This window comes from Telmatherina bonti, assembly GCF_933228915.1.
Source record: "Telmatherina bonti genome assembly, chromosome: 22".
NCBI classification, from domain to species: domain Eukaryota; kingdom Metazoa; phylum Chordata; class Actinopteri; order Atheriniformes; family Telmatherinidae; genus Telmatherina; species Telmatherina bonti.
This window is the reverse complement of record NC_136631.1, coordinates 28,312,805-28,334,605: the sequence shown is the minus strand read 5'-3', so window position 1 is coordinate 28,334,605 and position 21,801 is coordinate 28,312,805. Positions and strand designations below refer to the sequence as shown.

The window sequence follows — 21,801 nt, the reverse complement described above, 5'->3', positions numbered from 1 at the left end:
AGCTGCTCCAACAGTTGCACACTAGGAACTGCATAAAGCAGCTAAATGTGAAAATAATACTGAAAGAGATAAAAATAGCGAAGCTGACCTTTGTTAAGCTAACTCATGAAAATTTAATCAGCTCCAGTGGTGCAGGACCACCGTACAGGTGAGACACTCATGAGAGGGATTATTGTGTAAAAGCCCACGGTATCTTACATGATGGTTTTGTTGTGGGATGCATACATGAACATTATTTCTGTTCCTTATCGTTCTTCTGCATGTTTCAGCAGAACTAATCCCACATCCAGAAACACGTCTGCAAGCAGGTGAAATCCTGCGGAAACTTTCAGCCTCGCCTGAAGCATCGCTCAGAAACACGTCAACGACCAGAAGCCCGACGTTCATGTCGACATCTGGCAAACTGCATGCGTGTGTGTGTCTGTGCACCTGTCCGGTTGTTCAGACTGAAGTGGGTTCTCTTGTCGTCGATGCCGCAGACATCTCTGACAGAAGAGATGCAGGTGTAGTCAGCATAATCCTGCACACGGAGATTCTTCAGCTTCAAGATCTTGGTCTCCCCCTGAAACACAGTTACTTCTCTCAGCCATGCAATTCATTCATTTTGTTTTATTTGTGGATTTTTAAAATAAAGCTTTAAGTTTTAAAAGGATGGAGTGGTGACTTTGTGCACTGTAAATGTCCAGTTTGCTGTTTTAGGTGTCTTATACTGGGAATGATGGGTAGTCAGCTCATGAAACACGAGAGGATTTCCCAACTGTTGCTGCTGGGAAGAATTTGCTGCCCCTCTGGGGCGAGCCGGCCGTTCCTGCCGGACTGTAGTGGGATGCCGGCCTGTATTCCCAGTGAATATATAACATGCACACTCAATCCTAACTTCGGAGAGAACTTTTTTATTCCCTACAGAGTGAATCACTTTGACAGTTCATATGATAACCATCTTTAAAATGAAGAATATAAACACAATCAGCACAAGCAAAGTGCGCAGTACAGTGTGGCAGCTTGGGCCTGCAGACCAGCAGCTCATGGCAGGGATCATATAAGTCTGCTGTCCTGCAGGTTTTCCATGTATCCCTGCTCCAACACAGCATCCATTAAATGGATTTAACGACCAATGAAGTTCTGCACAATGATTGATTTGAGTCAGGTGTGTTGGAGCAAGGATGCATGGAAAACCTGCAGGATTGTAGCCCTGGAGAAGTTTCACAACCCAGTGTGCCATCAGACACAGCTGCAGAAGGAGTTTGGCTGTTGGTCAGGTCCTGACATGGAGCAAACGCCTTCCAGACGGCGTGAGTGGAAGCGCCAGCGTCCGACGATGTCAGGTTAATCAGACGGCATCTGGCTCTCTCAGTTAGCCGGTTTCTGTGTGAGGATCCTCCTTCTCAGCAGGATGCCACTTATTGTCAAACACATTGGTGTCACACAACACAACATTGGTGTTGAATCTGTTTTTGTCTCAAACTGACAAATAATAAACAAAAGTTAAGACTCAATAAAAGAATCATGAAAGCATCAGAAACATGAACAGAGTTCAGCTCTGCATCAGGTGGATCCTCTGTTCACCCGCTCGGGTTAAAATCAGAAGCAAGTCGTCGCCGTGAGGCTGCGTCTTGTTCAGAGCTGAAACACAGGCGTTTCAGGATGAAGTCGTCCCAAATAAAAACTTTCCACTCATACGAAACTCCGGAGTTGCATTAAACACCATTCTCCTCCTGCTGCTGCGGAGTCTGACTCTTATTGTCTGCTTTGTGTCATGGAGCCTCTTTATACCCCAACTGTGTTGTTTCAGCTGTATTTGTTGTTTTAATGGACAACTTAATAAAACATATATTATATAAATGATTCAATATATCTGCTGTTCTCATGGTGAGACTTATTTTGAACTGCAATAAATGTTTCTCTGCCGACATGACTAAAAAACATCTTTTCTGAGCCAATCCAACTTTATATCGATAAAAACCAACAGGTTCTGACTAAAGCGCCGAACTCTGACATCAAACACTAAAGGAAAATAAACAGAACAACAAAACAAAATAAAAAAGGACTAAAATAAGATTGTCGTGATGTTTTCATGTGTTTCATGTTGTGTCTTTTGTTCTAGTTTCCTGTTTTATTTTGTAGTTTTCCCTGTTCAGTTCCCTTGCCTTGTTTTCTGTGTAGCTTTCTTCCTGTTCATAGTTTTCACCTGGTCTCCTTAGTTCATCCATTTCACCTGTGTCTAGTTTTGTTGCCCTTGGTTATAAATACCAAGGACTAGGAAACTAGAACTGAAGACACAACTCGAAAGTCTTCGTTTTCAGCGCCGCGCTGATCTGTCTGTCTGAGTTCACTTCACGACTGGACTGGTGGAAATAGCTTCCACAAAGTGTGCCAGAAGCCCCAGACCAACAGGGAAGGAGCCATCGTCAAGGCTTCAACAAGCCCCGCAGTAGGAGCCCAGAGGCATGTACACCCAGCGGCAGAAATATGGGGAGCACTTATGATTTCTAAAAGTACAACCTGGAGGAGGAAGTTTCCAACAAAAAGAAATAAATAAGAGCTGAAGCCTCCTGTGGGGGCGGGGTGCCACAACACAGGGTCACAAAATGTCCTCCCTGCCAGGTGGGACCGAACCCAGAGCTACATGATGGGGATAATGTCTCATGATCTATTGCAGAGGTGTCAAGCTCTGGCCAGTGGGTCAATTATGGCCCACAGTGTATTTATATTTGGCCCACAAGACAGATGACGTACCGCCGATTTCACAAACCTGCAACGGTGGTGGTATGGCGTGTTGATCGGGACAGGACCTCCTCTGTAGACGGTAGTCATAGCAACTTCAAGCTACTGCTGCCGGGATGGCGAAATAAGCCCCGCCCTTCACTGAGGGAATGTTTGTGAAGAAGTTTGTGAGCTAATGAAACCTGAAAATAACTATTTTACATTTTGGCCCGCTGGACATCTGAGTTTGACGGTCCTGTCGTAGCGTGACAGGCAGCAGGTACATGTGGTGCAAGCAAGAACACATAAACTCTACATCCTGGAGAAGAACGCCGTCCTCCAGACTCCAGAAACCACAGAAACAAAACACTAAATCAAAACTAATCCTTTCTTTATTTTATTTTAATTTGTTATGTTCATTTTATTCATTCATTCATTCATCATCCTAACCGCAGAGACCGATGGAGGGTGGCGGGGAAGCTGGAGCCTATCCCAGCAGGCTTTGGGTGAGAGGCGGGGTCACCCTGGACAGCTCGCCAGTTCATCGCAGGTTTTCAATTTTGATTTAATTTAAATGATTTTGTTTTCCTCTTTGTAATACAATGTACATTTATTAGATTTATGTGATTTGGAATCATTTAACTTACATTTTTATCATTTAACATAATGTTCATTTTCTTTTGTTTTGGTCAGTCTGTCAAACTTCATTCTGGTCAGAATGTGCCTTAGGTCAAATCCCAGCAAATGCCACGTTAAAGCACACACACACACACACACACACACACACACACACACACACACACACACACACACACACACACACTCTGTGCTCGCTGACATACCACCATGTGACACTGCTATTGTCCTATTTCCTGCCTCGCTGCTGCTGCTGACATTTCTTTTCTATTTTCATGCCTAGAACGGTTTGTCTGGGTTGAACGCAGAGACCGACGGTCATAGTCTGCCAGTCTGGACGCACCGCGGTAATCATGCATATGTACATCCGCCGCCAGGTAGATGAAACGGGTCGGGTCTCTGGCCCCTCCCACCACCGCCAGGTAGATGAAACGGGTCCGGTCTCTGGCCCCTCCCACCACCGCCAGGTGGATGAAACGGGTCAGGTCTCTGGCCCCTCCCACCGCCACCAGGTGGATGAAACGGGTCCAGTCTCTGGCCCCTCCCACCGCCGCCAGGTGGGCTTCGTGGGAACAGAGCAGGCGATGGCGGCAGCTGCACGATGAGCGAACAGCTGCAGGGTTCTATGTGGACAGACCAGATGTCTGCTGTTCTGGCACTCAGGACTGCTTACTGGTTTCACTGGTTCCACACGAGGACTTACATCCAGTTTGAAACTATAATTTATTGTCCTCGTAGTAAATAATACTTCAGCATACTTTGCTTGCTTTGACAGTTATACATATTCATTCCTGCAGTTTCCCTACTGGTTCCAGTTCAGGGTGACTGGAAGCTGGAGTCTGTCCCAGCAGCCACTGGGCAGCCGCGACCGCTCGCCAGCAGCAAACACCAGGCTCCGCCTCTGCCCTGGTGGAAGATCCAAACCTGGACCTCCTTCATGGCTGTCGCCATCTGACTTATGCACCCTAACGATGACTCACTTCCTGTCAGCTGACCATGGTCAGTCGCTGCGCGATGGCGTACGAAACGCCGTTATGAGGCTTATCTGCAGCTTTCTCCACATTTTATTATTCATCTGCATGGAAACATTCTGTCATACCAGCCGAGAGTTGGTGCTCAGTAAGCAGCCCCTCCACCGGTTCATTCTGCTCACCTCGGCAAAGAAGGGCTTGTATATCTCCACGCCTGAGTCCGAGCTCTGGGAGAGGTCCTCCCTGCCTCTCTTCCAGGTGTAGACGGCAGGCGGGTTGGAGCTGGCGACGCACCGCAGGAACACCGTCCTCTCAAAGTAGAACTGCTTTGCTTCATCGCTGCTCTGATGCACCGTTATCACCGGGTCATCCAAGTCTGGGAGGACAGAGCGAGAGGAGGAGGTGCAAAACATACCAACAGCAAAATGTTCATAAATCCCCAAATTTCTGCCAAAAACAAACTTCCCTTTCAGGGAGATGTTCCAGGTAAGGTCACCTGAGCATCCTCATACGTAGTGAAGCGTTGGCTTCCCATGAGCTGAAGCCTCGAGCTTCCTGCTGTGTGCTGCGCAGCCCAGATAACAAGACCGTTAACAGCAGCTGCCAGCAGAGATGGAGGAACACTGGGGAGCATTCAGGGAACCGGCCTGATCTGTGAGGATCCAGGCTGGTGGACTACAGAGCTGAATCTCCTCACAGTGCCACAGACATGAAAGTAGACATGGAAGCCAACCTACAGACAAAGCAGAGCCTCATTTCCCAACGTGGGAATAAAGGAAGAAATTTTGTTTCTTGCCTTATTTTTGGGTCCAGGTGCAACTAGTTGAAGTCTTTCTGCTCTAAGGATCTGGGGGCCACAGAAGTCCAACGTTAAGGATCTGGATGTGATATTTGAGTCACGTTTGAACTTTTGGGCTTTTATGTGAGCTGAAATCCTTTGTGATGTTGAATGGGTTCGGCAGGGTGATTCATGCTTCTTGCTGTTAGTCAGGCCTGTGTTTCCCAGCTGCAGCTGGTCCACAATGCAGAAGCTCTTTTCATGATAGATTGTCAGGTTTTATTGTTGACCTGAAGGTTCCTGAAGGCTCCTGATGGCCCAGGACCTGGACATCTGCTCCCTGCAGCTGCATGCATCCTCCACACCACTCACATCTAGTTATTATTATTGCTTTGTAGTTGTGTCGGACCAACATGTTAATATTAAATGTGAAAGTGTGACAGTTATTTTTTTCTTGTGTCGACGTGATCTGCAGCACTTTGGCCGTGCTCATCCAGTTCTGAAGACCCTAAGGGCTCTGCCTCACCTACTCCTCTGGAGACGTTTTTGTCAAATGCCTGAATTCAAATTTCATGTCCAACTTTTCTCGTGTTTCCACAGAACCAAGATGTAAAAACAAGGTCAGCTGTGAGGAGGCTTCCTTTCTCTCTGCTGACGCCAACAAAACATCATGATGCATCATTTTCACTGCATGTCCCAAAAACCAGCATGAAAAATAAGCATCAGAAAGACTTGGTTCCTGCAGCTTCACTGCAGGCAGGAAGACAGCCCCTCCCTCTACCGAGACTAGTTAGTCTCAGTAACGTTTAAAATAACTTTATGCATACTTACATTGAAAACATACATTTTTACTTACAACCCTGCAGGTTTCATCCTATAAAAAGCTTTCTGTGCATGCAGACGGGGAAATGCGAGCGCATGCACAGCCTGACATGCACATTCTGCAAATACATGCTGCGTTTAAGTCCTGCTGGAAAAGCTGGGTCATTGTGATATTAATTGGATTTGACTGTTATTAGCCTCTGTGGTTACACTGCAGAGGTCTGTGTGTGTTGGAGTGTGTTCTTACAGTAGACATCAACTCGTATGGAGCGGATGGCCGGAGATCCCACTCCGTTCTCAGCCTTGCAGTAGTAGCGTCCTCCCTGGTGGCGGTTGATGGCCTCGATCCTCAGAGTCTCACTGTGCAGTGAGGAGTTGCCTTGGAGGTCCGACGTGCCACCTGCTGTCTTAGTCCAACGAATCTGCCAATCACAGCCATGAAAGTTTGGACTTCTTTCCATTTACTTCACTTCTTCATCCTCAACATGATGTTAAAAATAATGATGGAAAAGATAGACCCCGACTGGTCCCGCCTGTGAGCCTCATGCAGCACTGATCAACACACTTTCTGGAGGCCGGGGAATGGAGGAACTTGGCGAAACGTCAAGAAGCTGGTTCCAAACATCATAAATATATGCAGGCATAACCAAGTGATGAGTGGGAACAGGACTAGCTAAACGTCTTCTAACCAACCTGTAACGAGGTGGAACATAAGTTTACCTAACATCATTCCTGAAGCAACAATCTGAACTAGAATCAGACGCAAGACTCTGCAGGTCGACCGAACCTCACCACACAATTTGGTTTCATGACCTGCTAGCATGATGTGGGGCAACGCAGTGTGAAAGCTTCCGACTGATCTGTGGGACGGAAACATGGGGAACACGGGAACATGGGAACACGGAAACACAGGAAACATGGAAACACGGGAAACATGGAAACACGGTAACACAAAAACACGGAAACACAGGAAACACGGAAACATGGAAACACGGAAACACAGTAATTATAGAAACACGGGAAACATGGAAACACGGTAACACAGAAACACGGAAACACGGGAAACACGGGAACATGGATACACGGAAACACAGGAAACATGGAAACACGGGAACATGGAAACATGGAAATAAAGGAAACACGGAAACACGGGAAACACGGAAACACGGGAAACACAGGAAACACAGGAAACACGGGAACATGGAAGCATGGAAACACGGGAAACACGAAACACAGAAACACGGGAAACATGGAAAACACGGGAACATGGAAACCTGGAATCACGGGAAACACGGAAACACGGGAAACACACGAAACACAGGAATATGGAAACACGGGAAACATGGGAACATGGAAACACGGGAACATGGAAACACGGGAAACATGGAAACACGATAACACAGAAACACGGAAACACAGGTAACACGGGAAACATGGAAACACGGAAACACAGTAATTATAGAAACACGGGAAACATGGAAACACGGTAACACAAAAACACGGAAACACAGGAAACACGGAAACATGGAAACACGGAAACACAGTAATTATAGAAACACGGGAAACATGGAAACACGGTAACACAGAAACACGGAAACACGGGAAACACGGGAACATGGATACACGGAAACACAGGAAACATGGAAACACGGGAACATGGAAACATGGAAATAAAGGAAACACGGAAACACGGGAAACACGGAAACACGGGAAACACAGGAAACACAGGAAACACGGGAACATGGAAGCATGGAAACACGGAAACACGGGAAACACGAAACACAGAAACACGGGAAACATGGAAAACACGGGAACATGGAAACCTGGAATCACGGGAAACACGGAAACACGGGAAACACACGAAACACAGGAATATGGAAACACGGGAAACATGGGAACATGGAAACACGGGAAACACGGGAACGTGGAAACACGGGAAACATGGAAACACGATAACACAGAAACACGGAAACACAGGTAACACGGAAACATGGAAACACGGAAACACAGTAATTATAGAAACACGGGAAACATGGAAACACGGTAACACAGAAACACGGAAACACGGAAACACGGGGAACACGGAAACACAGGAAACATGGAAACATGGGAAACATGGAAACACGGTAACACAGAAACACGGAAACACAGGAAACACGGAAACATGGAAACACAGTAATTATAGAAACACGGGAAACATGGAAACACGGTAACACAGAAACACGGAAACACGAGAAACACGGGAACATGGAAACACGGAAACACAGGAAACATGGAAACACGGGAACATGGAAACATGGAAACACGGGAAACACGAAATACAGAAACACGGGAAACATGGAAAACACGGGAACATGGAAACCTGGAATCACGGGAAACACGGAAACACGGGAAACACAGGAAACACAGGAACATGGAAACACGGGAAACATGGGAACACGGAAACACGGAAACACGGGAAACACGGGAACATGGAAACACGGGAAACACGGAAACACGGTAACACAGAAACACAGAAACACAGGAAACACGGAAACATGGAAACATGGAAACACGGTAACAGAGAAACACAGAAACACAGTAATTATAGAAACACGGGAAACATGGAAACACGGTAACACAGAAACACGGAAACACGGGGAACATGGAAACACAGGAAACATGGAAACATGGGAAACATGGAAACACGGTAACACAGAAACACGGAAACACAGGAAACACGGAAACATGGAAACACAGTAATTATAGAAACACGGGAAACATGGAAACACGGTAACACAGAAACACGGAAACACGAGAAACACGGGAACATGGAAACACGGAAACACAGGAAACATGGAAACACGGGAACATGGAAACATGGAAACACGGGAAACACGGGAAACACGAAATACAGAAACACGGGAAACATGGAAAACACGGGAACATGGAAACCTGGAATCACGGGAAACACGGAAACACGGGAAACACAGGAAACACAGGAACATGGAAACACGGGAAACATGGGAACACGGAAACACGGAAACACGGGAAACACGGGAACATGGAAACACGGGAAACATGGAAAAACGGTAACACAGAAACACAGGAAACACGGAAACATGGAAACACGGTAACACAGGAAACATGGAAACACGGGAACATGGAAATAAGGGAAACACGGGAAACACGGGAAACACAGGAAACACGGGAACATGGAAACACGGAAGCATGGAAACATGGAAACACGGGAAACACGAAACACAGAAACACGGGAAACATGGAAAACACGGGAACATGGAAACACGGAATCACGGGAAACACGGAAACACGGGAAACACAGGAACATGGAAACACGGGAAACATGGGAACATGGAAACACGGAAACACGGGAACACGGGAACATGGAAACACGGGAAACACGGGAAACACGGAAACACAGAAATACAGAAACACGGGAAACACAGGAACATGGAAACACGGGAAACACGGAAACACGGGAAACACGGAAACACAGAAATACAGAAACACGGGAAACATGGGAACATTTAAACACGGAAACACGGGAACATGGAAACACGGGAAACACGGAAAGACGCAAACACGGGAAACACGGAAACACTGAAACATGGGAAATGCGGAAACACGGGAAACACGGAAACACCAGAAACACGGAAACATGGGAAACACACGAAACACAGGAATATGGAAACACGGGAAACATGGGAACATGGTAACACAGGAAACATGGAAACACGGGAACATGGAAATAAGGGAAACACGGGAAACACGGGAAACACAGGAAACACGGGAACATGGAAACACGGAAGCATGGAAACATGGAAACACGGGAAACACGAAACACAGAAACACGGGAAACATGGAAAACACGGGAACATGGAAACACGGAATCACGGGAAACACGGAAACACGGGAAACACAGGAACATGGAAACACGGGAAACATGGGAACATGGAAACACGGAAACACGGGAAACACGGGAACACGGGAACATGGGAACATGGAAACACAGAAATACAGAAACACGGGAAACATGGGAACATTTAAACACGGAAACACGGGAACATGGAAACACGGGAAACACGGAAAGACGCAAACACGGGAAACACGGAAACACTGAAACATGGGAAATGCGGAAACACGGGAAACACGGAAACACCAGAAACACGGAAACATGGGAAACACACGAAACACAGGAATATGGAAACACGGGAAACATGGGAACATGGAAACACGGGAAACACGGGAACATGGAAACACGGGAAACATGGAAACACGATAACACAGAAACACGGAAACACAGGTAACACGGAAACATGGAAACACGGAAACACAGTAATTATAGAAACACGGGAAACATGGAAACACGGTAACACAGAAACACGGAAACACGGAAACACGGGGAACACGGAAACACAGGAAACATGGAAACATGGGAAACATGGAAACACGGTAACACAGAAACACGGAAACACAGGAAACACGGAAACATGGAAACACAGTAATTATAGAAACACGGGAAACATGGAAACACGGTAACACAGAAACACGGAAACACGAGAAACACGGGAACATGGAAACACGGAAACACAGGAAACATGGAAACACGGGAACATGGAAACATGGAAACACGGGAAACACGGGAAACACGAAATACAGAAACACGGGAAACATGGAAAACACGGGAACATGGAAACCTGGAATCACGGGAAACACGGAAACACGGGAAACACAGGAAACACAGGAACATGGAAACACGGGAAACATGGGAACACGGAAACACGGAAACACGGGAAACACGGGAACATGGAAACACGGGAAACATGGAAACACGGTAACACAGAAACACAGAAACACAGGAAACACGGAAACATGGAAACACGGTAACACAGAAACACAGAAACACGGGAAACATGGGAACATTTAAACACGGAAACACGGGAACATGGAAACACGGGAAACACGGAAAGACGCAAACACGGGAAACACGGAAACACTGAAACATGGGAAATGCGGAAACACGGGAAACACGGAAACACCAGAAACACGGAAACATGGGAAACACACGAAACACAGGAATATGGAAACACGGGAAACATGGGAACATGGAAACACGGGAAACACGGGAACATGGAAACACGGGAAACATGGAAACACGATAACATAGAAACACGGAAACACAGGTAACACGGAAACATGGAAACACGGAAACACAGTAATTATAGAAACACGGGAAACATGGAAACACGGTAACACAGAAACACGGAAACACGGAAACACGGGGAACACGGAAACACAGGAAACATGGAAACATGGGAAACATGGAAACACGGTAACACAGAAACACGGAAACACAGGAAACACGGAAACATGGAAACACAGTAATTATAGAAACACGGGAAACATGGAAACACGGTAACACAGAAACACGGAAACACGAGAAACACGGGAACATGGAAACACGGAAACACAGGAAACATGGAAACACGGGAACATGGAAACATGGAAACACGGGAAACACGGGAAACACGAAATACAGAAACACGGGAAACATGGAAAACACGGGAACATGGAAACCTGGAATCACGGGAAACACGGAAACACGGGAAACACAGGAAACACAGGAACATGGAAACACGGGAAACATGGGACCACGGAAACATGGGAAACACGGGAACATGGAAACACGGGAAACATGGAAACACGGTAACACAGAAACACAGAAACACAGGAAACACGGAAACATGGAAACATGGAAACACGGTAACACAGAAACACGGAAACACAGTAATTATAGAAACACGGGAAACATGGAAACACGGTAACACAGAAACACGGAAACACGGAAACACGGGGAACACGGAAACACAGGAAACATGGAAACATGGGAAACATGGAAACACGGTAACACAGAAACACGGAAACACAGGAAACACGGAAACATGGAAACACAGTAATTATAGAAACACGGGAAACATGGAAACACGGTAACACAGAAACACGGAAACACGAGAAACACGGGAACATGGAAATATGGAAACACAGGAAACATGGAAACACGGGAACATGGAAACATGGAAACACGGGAAACACGGAAAACACGAAATACAGAAACACGGGAAACATGGAAAACACGGGAACATGGAAACCTGGAATCACGGGAAACACGGAAACACGGGAAACACAGGAAACACAGGAACATTGAAACACGGGAAACATGGGAACACGGAAACACGGAAACACGGGAAACACGGGAACATGGAAACACGGGAAACATGGAAACACGGTAACACAGAAACACAGAAACACAGGAAACACGGAAACATGGAAACACGGTAACACAGAAACACAGAAACACGGAAACACGGGAAACACGGGAAACACGGGAACATGGAAACACGGAAACACAGGAAACATGGAAACACGGGAACATGGAAATAAGGGAAACACGGGAAACACCGAAACACGGGAAACACAGGAAACACGGGAACATGGAAACACGGAAGCATGGAAACATGGAAACACGGGAAACACGAAACACAGAAACACGGGAAACATGGAAAACACGGGAACATGGAAACACGGAATCACGGGAAACACGGGAAACACAGGAACATGGAAACACGGGAAACATGGGAACATGGAAACACGGAAACACGGGAAACACGGGAACATGGAAACACGGGAAACACGGAAACACGGGAAACACAGAAATACAGAAACACGGGAAACACAGGAACATGGAAACACGGGAAACACGGAAACACGGGAAACACGGAAACACAGAAATACAGAAACACGGGAAACATGGGAACATTTAAACACGGAAACACGGGAACATGGAAACACAGAAACACGGGAAACACGGAAACACGCAAACACGGGAAACACGGAAACACTGAAACATGGGAAATGCGGAAACACGGGAAACACGGAAACACCAGAAACACGGAAACATGGGAAACACGGGAACATGGGAAACACGGGAAACACGGGAAACACAGAAACACGGGAAACACGGAAACATGGGAAACACGGGAACATGGGAAACACGGGAACATGGGAAACACGGAAACACGGAATTTGGGTGGTCTCATCTCTGCTGCAGCACCGTTTGTTGGAGCTGTGGCATCAGACCACTGATGCTGAACAATACCAGACATACTGTCCACACACACACATGCATGCACGCACATGCGCACACACACACATCACATATAGGAGTTTTGGGTACATGACTTCAGACCAGAGGAAGAGACAGAGTTGCTGTATGAATTAATCTGAACTGTCTCCACTCATCGCTCGGTGTCTTTGAACTGGAATCCAGTTAATGAGCAGAAGTAAAGCGAACCTCTCAGTAATCAGATTACCTGTGGTCGCGGGTGTCCAGTAATCAGATTACCTGTGGTCGCGGGTGTCCAGTAATCAGATTACCTGTGGTCGCGGGTGTCCAGTCACCAGACACTGCAGCTCCAGCGTCTCTCCCTCTCTGATGGTGTGCACCCTCTCACTGTACTGCTCCTCCTCCACATTACAGGTCTGTCCTGAGTGGACAATTCTCACCGTGGGAGACGCTGTGGATGACAACACACACACACAGACACACACACACACACACACACACACACACACAGGGTTAAACCTGAGAGATGACAGGATCCTTTTTAACGTGCTAATTTTTGTCTGCTTGGTTTAAACTGATCTGAAATTATTTAAGTCTTCAGTCTGATGAACATAAGCACTCCTTTACTTATCAATAACACACACACACACATACACACACACACACACACACACACACACACACACACACACACACACACACACACTCTGGATGAATATGTGAATGAAGGTTGCAGCATGCCATTGATCCCATGATGGTCTTCATGCATCTGCAGGTGCATTCAGGGGGAGGAGAAGTCTGGCTGGAGGACTTCAGGCTTTCATCTCTGCTAGATGAGGTGGTTCTACCGGCTTCCTCAGACCGAGATCTTCATCGGTAATGTCAGGATGATGGCCAGAACCAGGAAGGGTTCCAGAATATCCGGCCTAAACCAACCCACTTTCTGAGGATCTTTCTTGTTGGGGTCCTGACCCGATCCAGGGTCCAGTCCAGAAGGATGGAGCTCGACATGCTTCAGTCTGCTACCTGCCGAACACAATCTGCTGCATGTCCATTATTCTCTTCACGTTGTTCATCATACTATCCAAGGCTGGTGTTGCGCAGCATCATCCCACAGATCTTTCCTGACATTATCTGATATGCTGCCTCTGGGGGTATGGTTGCTATGGAAACACAACGTGGATAAACTGTCCCGTACTGAGCTGTACCTGCTGGTGGTACAGTTAGGATGCGTTCACACCGGGATAGTCCGCCCGACTCGCTTAGATTGGGAATTTCTCATGTCTCATGTTTCATGTTTCTGCTTGAACACGGAACAGAAGCTGGAATTTTCCAGATTAAATTGCAATTAGGCTTTTTTCCATATCTTTCAGGCTTAGTCTTCATGATAATCTCACACAGCTTCCGGGTTCTGCTCCACTTACATTAGATGATACACCCCCGCTCTGTTTTTCTCCTTCCCTTTCCTTCCTGTCTCCTTATGCTAATTTAAATGCTTTTTCCTTGTTTGCGCACCAGTAATCCTCAACGTGAGCTCTGGTTTGTCCATTAGCTGAGGAAGAGCCAGCTTTGTTCTGTAGGAAGAGAATCTGTACGAAGTCCATACTTTAATTTTGTAAACTGAAAGTCATGCATGAAGTTTTAGACGAAGTGTGTGAAAATGAAGCGATGAATCTGCTGACATCTGCAAGCCAAGCTGTGCTGCAGGCAACAGGAAACTCTTTCCCTCTAAGGCAGAGGACACATAGTCTTCAGGAAAAATGAAAATACCAGCTGTCATTACAATAAATCATTTTTCTTCCATGTAGAACGAAGTGAGACAATATTTGTGGGAGTGAAGGGAAACCCTGCAGCGTCCTTCCTGCTGCAGTTTTCATGTTAACAGCAGAGAAACAGAACAACAATTCGCTAAATATAAAACTAATGCACAGATGTTGCATCCTAATCCTCGCCTCATCCTCCCTCCTCTCCTCGCCTCCTCTCCCTCCTTCCTTTCCGCTGGTGTTGGTGACGACAGCCGACACAGACGGCAGCTCCAGGTGGGAAATGAGTTTCTGGCAGTGCGACTCGCTCACGTCATCACAGCCAACATGTCCCAACGTCTCCTCAGACTTTAATCTGAGACATACATGAATAAGATTACTGATAATCTGAGAGAAATCTGACATCACACAGAAAAAGCCAGCAGGAAAAACACAGATTGTGCTGGATCAATCCCACAGCTCAACAAGCAAAAAGCTCAATTTCATTTGCATCTTCATGTCATCATGGGATTATTTTCAACTCAAAGCCGAGCGCCCCATGTTCACGCAAGCAAACTTTTCAGTCTGTTTTGGATCAAACATAAAAGTTTAGCAAGGATTATGCTGCAGAAGGTGATCAGTCAGGCGCATGCCCTTAATTTCCGTCAGATGGTGAAGAACAGGAGGACAGCCACATGTTGACAGATGACAGGAGGCGGGACGAGCTAACGCTAGAAGGAATGAGCTAGTACGGGCGGCGGGACAACAAGAAGAAAACATGAAGCGAGTCAGTTACTGATGGAAGAAGCATCGGCTGAACCTCATCCAGATGCAGCTGGGGAGGCCGTTACTGGGAACACTGGTTCCAGGTGTTCTCTGTACGCTAAGGGGGATGAGTTACATTTCCGTGAGTAACTTTAGAAGGGAAAAGTCCTCAAGTAGTTTTTATTTTTCCAACTCGTGAAGAAACGATTTTTGTACATCGCCAACGCTCACTACTTTCTACGTTTTTACCACCTAATTTATTAGACATGCTTTGTTTTAACCAGAGACCATGCAACCAATCAGACGTAGCCATGGAGTCACATGACCACACTCAAACCACGAAGAAGAAAAACAGGAAGAGCTGCAGCTTCCTGTCTGAGTGACGGTCGACAGGAAGAACACCAACATCGCCCACCAAATGCTGTCCTGACTGTCTGGAGAAGCTATCTCTGTTGGTGAGACATCAGTCAGTGTCAACTGCACAGCCGTACGAAGAACTGCACAGTGGGATGATGGGAGGCCGGAACTAAAAACGAGGATCCGTGATGAAAAAACAGACTGATGATGCGTCGGTGAAAGTAAATCACCAAGAATGTGAGCTAAAAATAGTCCCAGGAGCAGACGTCACCGTGCTACCAGAGGAGGATATAAGGCTAAAAGCTGCAGCCTCCCGGTCACAGGGGCTTTCACCGCAGAGCTGAGCCGGTTCAGTACGAACAAGGCGGCGTGCAGAGCCAGGCTGACCACACAGGGTGCTCTGTAGGTGCAGCTCTGGGACTCTGACTGGCTACGGCAGCTCAGGTAAATGTGATTCACCTGGTGTCCAGGAGCTGCTGTCGCACGCTTGTTTCTTGTTCCTCTTTTAGGATGGCGTGTTTAGGACCCGCTGGATCTTCCTATTCATTCCAGCATGCTTCCTCTTGTTTGGAAAGCGACTTCTCAGATGTGCTAACCTGCTTGCCCTCTGGCCTGCACACCTACCCCCATCCCTGCCTGGAACTCCTCCTGATGCTGACTTCAGAACAAACCCTAGGTAGTCTTCAACTCGCCCTTTTTTATCCTTCGCCTTTTTCATTCTCTGCTCTTGCTTCATTCTCTTCTTCAGATGTTTTGTAACCTGAAGGCTTATCGAGCGAACAAATGTAGTTTTGTTTTCATGATGCTGCGTTTGTCTGCTGCTTGGGTCCAGAAGACTGGTATGCAGAGATGGTCCCAGCACCAGAACCACATGACAAAGAGGTTCTCTCTCTAAAGAGACACATGCTTCTTTCGGTGGAACGCTGACAGCTGGAAGGAGCCAAAATATTCCTAAAACCGGATGCAACTTTGTTATTTCAGAAATTTCTTTTGCTTCACTCGTTTTTTATTTCTCCCCTTCATGCTGCTTCAATCAGCTTTGGCATCTCCTCTAAGCCAGAACCTTTTCAGAAGAGGATGTCGCAGCTTCAGGAAGGCCTGGATGGGGTGATGTGCTGGGTGTGCAGCCCAAGCCCAGCATGGCGAAGACCACTAGCAGTCCTGCGAAGTCTGGAACAAGCAGGTGCAAAACTGCGTTTTTCACAACTTCCTTCAACTTTCTGGGACGGATCATCGATGGAGTTGGAGCGAAGGCTGACCCGGCCAAAGATCAGTCACCACCATGGAGGTGCCTACAGATGTCAGTCAGATCAGAAGATTCCTCGAGATGTTTAGTCACCCAGGCGAGTACTTACTTCACCTGGGTCATGAGACCAAACCTCAGCAAGAAAACGTGTGGACATGGGGTGAAGCAAAGCAAAGCACCAGGTGCTCTGAAACCCCGGTCTCAGCCGATGCTTCATAAAGACTCGGAGCTACTTCAGACACGAGAGGATGGTGCCATGAAAGCAGTTCTACCAGAGCACGAAACAGATTCCAGAGGCTTGGACATGTAAGCTTTTTCTGTGACTGGCGTATTTTTCACATAAAAACAGACCATAAACTTCTGGGATGAGCTACCGCCTGTCATGATGTGGTTTCATTCACTGCCTTAGTTTCTGGTTTCCTGTTTTATTTTGTAGTTTTTCCTGTTTAGTTCCCTTGGTTCTTGTTTAGCTTCATAGATTTCCTATTGATTTAGTTCACCTGGGTTCATTTAGTTAATTTGTTTCACCTGTGTCTCGTTTTGTCCAGTGTATTTATACCCCTCTGTTTCAGTTTGTGGTTGTTGGTTCATTTTGTTAGTTCAGCCCTCAACTTGTCCTGGAATAAATCTATCTTTGACCTGCATCCTGGTTTCCCCCTCATCTCTGCCTTTGGGGCCACGCCACATCTCCACTGCCACATGTGTAGAGACTCAGAACGTTCAGGCCAAAAACAACTGCTGACATGGTCTCCAGGGTGCCAGAAAAGACCACAGGACACAAAATCCGAGACAAATTTGTCCAACTGATGTCCTGTCCTCCAGTTACAGAATGAAGGCTGCAGAAGTGAAGAACATCAAGACGAAGGTGGGGTGCTGAAACTGGTCAAACAGCCCAAGGCTGGCCAGAAGAGTCACATGCTGGCACCATTTTATCCTGACCAATGTGCAGCAGACCGGACTGTGGAAGATCAGTTCTTAATGAGAGGTTACTGCAAAAGGCTGGAAACAGCTGATCAGGTCCTAAATACAGAGCAAATGTGTGTGTGTGGGCCTGAACTCAGCACACAACTCTGATCAGTAAGAGCAAACCCACATGAGACCCAAACTAATCAATCACAGAATAATGTCTCTAGTGTTAAATCTACTGAAAAATAAAAGGTTCATCCACTCCTGGATTGTGATTTGCAACAACAATGCAGTTCCACATTTCTCCTCTGTGTTATTGTTTTTACTCAGGCACAGTCACAGACACAACCGGTCTGACACATGGATGCATTCTCTGAGGTCCCTGCTTGTCCCAGACACCAAAAACATGCAGACCAGCCTGATTACTCTGGAGCCCTACTCATCTTCAGAAGCAATGAACAGGAATTAAAGGGTTAACAGGCATGCAGGAAAAGAACTCAGTCTGTGTCTGATCACTTTTCAGTAAGAAGAGCATCGGTGTTGGTACAGACCATCATATCCATCATCTTTCAGCATCAGTTTGGGTTGACGCCATGCAGCAACCTCTAATGCAGAAGTGCCAAAAACTGCAGTTCCCCCTTCATCCACTAGGGGTTCCACAAGAGAACAAATCCCCATAGACTCCCATGTTAAAAAGAACAACTTCACAGCAGGAATAAACATGTTTACAACAGGAATAAACATGTTTACAGCAGAATGGGAGACTGTAGTGGTTTTTAGCAGCATGACAGCACGATTTATCTGCAGCTGGTGAGCTCTGAGTTAGGTCAGTTAGCTCTTAGCTACCGGTCGGTCGGTCTATCAAACCCGTACCTGGATATCTGTTAGCTATCTGTTACCCAGACATTCAGGATCTGGATAAGCAGGTTACCTGCCAGGGTTTACCAGGATCACTCAACCCCAGTTTTTCATCTCAGTCAGAGTGTGTAAAAGAAGCAGAGTTTGCAGCATCTGACCACTCAAACATGGAAAAACCTGCAGAGAAGCTACTTCACCTTGAAGGAGCAGAAAGTTATTCTTCTCATATAGGAAGAATTTAAACACGTCATCAAAGCCAAAAGCAACACTGTTGTCGTAGAAACAGTCAGTAAGGAGTGCTGACAGAACATAGCTGATTCTGCATAAATGTCAGATTATATAAGATTAATTCATCGCACAATGTAAGCTGACATTCCTCTGATCAGTTAGTGCCAGACGTTGCAGGTAGAGCTTCCTCAGCTCAGTATAATATTTTACTCTAGGTCCTCCTTCTACTCCCACGCCTGTTTTGTGTTGGAATATTAATTCCTCACCAGGACGGCACGAGCTGTGGTTCCATAAAGTCGTGGTTCTGGAGTTCTGCATGTGTGAGCATTATTACTAACCCTGGTGGAGCTAAGCAGACTGGTCACACAGCAACAACAAGAAGAAAAACATACTTCAAAATGCTCAGTTAAAGGATGCATCTATCCCTAAAAGCTCCTCCTCTTCTCAGCTCCTCTCACAAACCACGCACCTATGTCGACAGGATGGGTGGGTATGACTGGTCAGGAGGTGGTGCTTTTGTCCTCCATCCAGAGCAAGTTAGCTGTTCAGCATCAGTTATCATTGGGCAGATAATAATACAGACTAAATTCATCATTACAGAATTCATACGAAAAAGTTGTTGTTATTTTTGTGACACTGCAGCTGCTGCAGTGTCACACATAAACACGACGCTCAGCTGTTTGCTGGAGGAGAATGCATTGACTCGTCAATAATCAACCTTTCATCAGTCTGAATGGCTTGTGGGAGAGAAAATACATTGATAGAGAGATCAGTAGCCCACCATCTTCCCCGAAAAGACATGAAAACACCATGGGACATTCTAAACTTTATTACAGGAAACTGCGACCACCATCAGAGTTTGCACTGGAATGAAATGCTCAGCCTGATGCAGCCCATCAAACACAACAAATCTGCATCATCAGAGAGACAAGTTCCAAAAAAAGTTTTAGTAGTCCACACATCTGTAGCCTTCATGTGTTTAAGACAACATCAACATAAGATTCATTCTACAGACAAACGTGTAGAAAACGTTGAGGAAAGGACATCCCAGATGGACATTCAGCAAGTTCAGGCTGAGAAAAGCCCACAGCTCTGTCTCAGATGCTCCAGGCCTCCGTTAGCCTGTTACAGTTTATGACAGTCCTGTTAAACATAGGCGGAACGAGTATGGGTGGTACGAGAACCAGTTCAAATTACGTAAAATCAAATATGATGATAGAGCTGACAGTCAGCTTTGGTTTGGTAAACAGCCTGATGTTTCAAACATAAAAGACACAACAATGATCAAATTCCATAAAATCTATTCAAAATAGGGCCCTGCGATGGACTGGCGAGCTGTCCAGGGTGTACCCTGCCTGTCGCCCAAAGCCGGCTGGGATAGGCTCCAGCTTCCCCGCGACCCTGAATTGGAATAAGCGGTTCGGAAAATGAATGAATGAATGAATTCAAAATAGAAAAGTTTCAGCCTGTCGAGCAGCAAGCAGCTACATCTCTGACACTGGACGTCTAACATCAGTAGTGTCTGCTGCCAACAGCTGCTTTATAATACATTTTTAATAAATATGTTTTAAATCAAGGTTAAAGCTGTCAACCTCAGATAACTGACTTTAAAAAGTAAACTATTAACTGCATCTGAAGTAATTGCACTGATCCCCCACATCTTTTACCTTGTAATTCTGCATGTGCTGTAATGTATACACCAGACTTTATGATATGGTAAGGCTGGTAGGGTTGGTGAAAAGAAACACTGTTCTACATGGAAGATTCCAGGCTCCACATTAAACACCAATAAAAAAAGAGCTATCTGTTGAATAAACCTTGAGCAACCTGACAGATCCACAGTAGCACATGACAAATACTCCAGTCAGAAAGCATTTCTGCCTCAGCCAAGGAGATTTGTTCCTCATCACTTCCAGCAGCTTATTAGTTGGCAGCAGGAAAAGAAACAGAGCTTCAGTCTGCATGGTGGGGTATGGAGGATATGGTAGTCTGCATGGTGGGGTATGGAGGGTATGGTAGTCTGCATGGTGGGGTTATGGAGGGTATGGTAGTCTGCAGGGTGGGGTTATGGAGGGTATGGTAGTCTGCAGGGTGGGGTTATGGAGGGTATGGTAGTCTGCATGGTGGGGTTATGGAGGGTATGGTAGTCTGCATGGTGGGGTTATGGAGGGTATGGTAGTCTGCAGGGTGGGTATGGTGGGTATGGTAGTCTGCATGGTGGGGTTATGGAGGGTATGGTAGTCTGCAGGGTGGGTATGGAGGGTATGGTAGTCTGCATGGTGGGGTTATGGAGGGTATGGCAGTCTGCAGGATGGGGTATGGAGGGTATGGTAGTTTGCATGGTGGGGTATGGAGGGTATGGTAGTCTGCATGGTGGGGTATGGAGGGTATGGTAGTCTGCAGGGTGAGGCATGGAGGGTATGGTAGTCTGCATGGTGGGGTATGGAGGGTATGGTAGTCTGTAGGATGGGGTATGGAGGGTATGGTAGTCTGCAGGATGGGGTATGGAGGGTATGGTAGTCTGCAGGGTGGGGTATGGAGGGTATGGTAGTCTGCAGGGTGGGTATGGAGGGTATGGTAGTCTGCAGGGTGGGGTATGGAGGGTATGGTAGTCTGCAGGGTGGGTATGGAGGGTATGGTAGTCTGCAGGGTGGGGTATGGAGGGT

General features: G+C 46.5%; 1 protein-coding gene across 1 annotated transcript in view; it reads right to left on the bottom strand.

The window, feature by feature from the left end:
• Window positions 1–21,801, bottom strand: part of mdga2a (MAM domain containing glycosylphosphatidylinositol anchor 2a) — an 89,754-nt gene that overhangs the window by 52,839 nt on the left and 15,114 nt on the right. The window contains exons 2-5 of the mRNA XM_079262764.1: window positions 13,345–13,484; window positions 6,158–6,332; window positions 4,493–4,686; window positions 430–562 (exon numbers count right to left, since the gene is read on the bottom strand). Coding sequence (XP_079118890.1) covers window positions 430–562; window positions 4,493–4,686; window positions 6,158–6,332; window positions 13,345–13,484 — 642 coding nt within the window. The remainder of the gene's footprint in view (window positions 1–429; window positions 563–4,492; window positions 4,687–6,157; window positions 6,333–13,344; window positions 13,485–21,801) is intronic.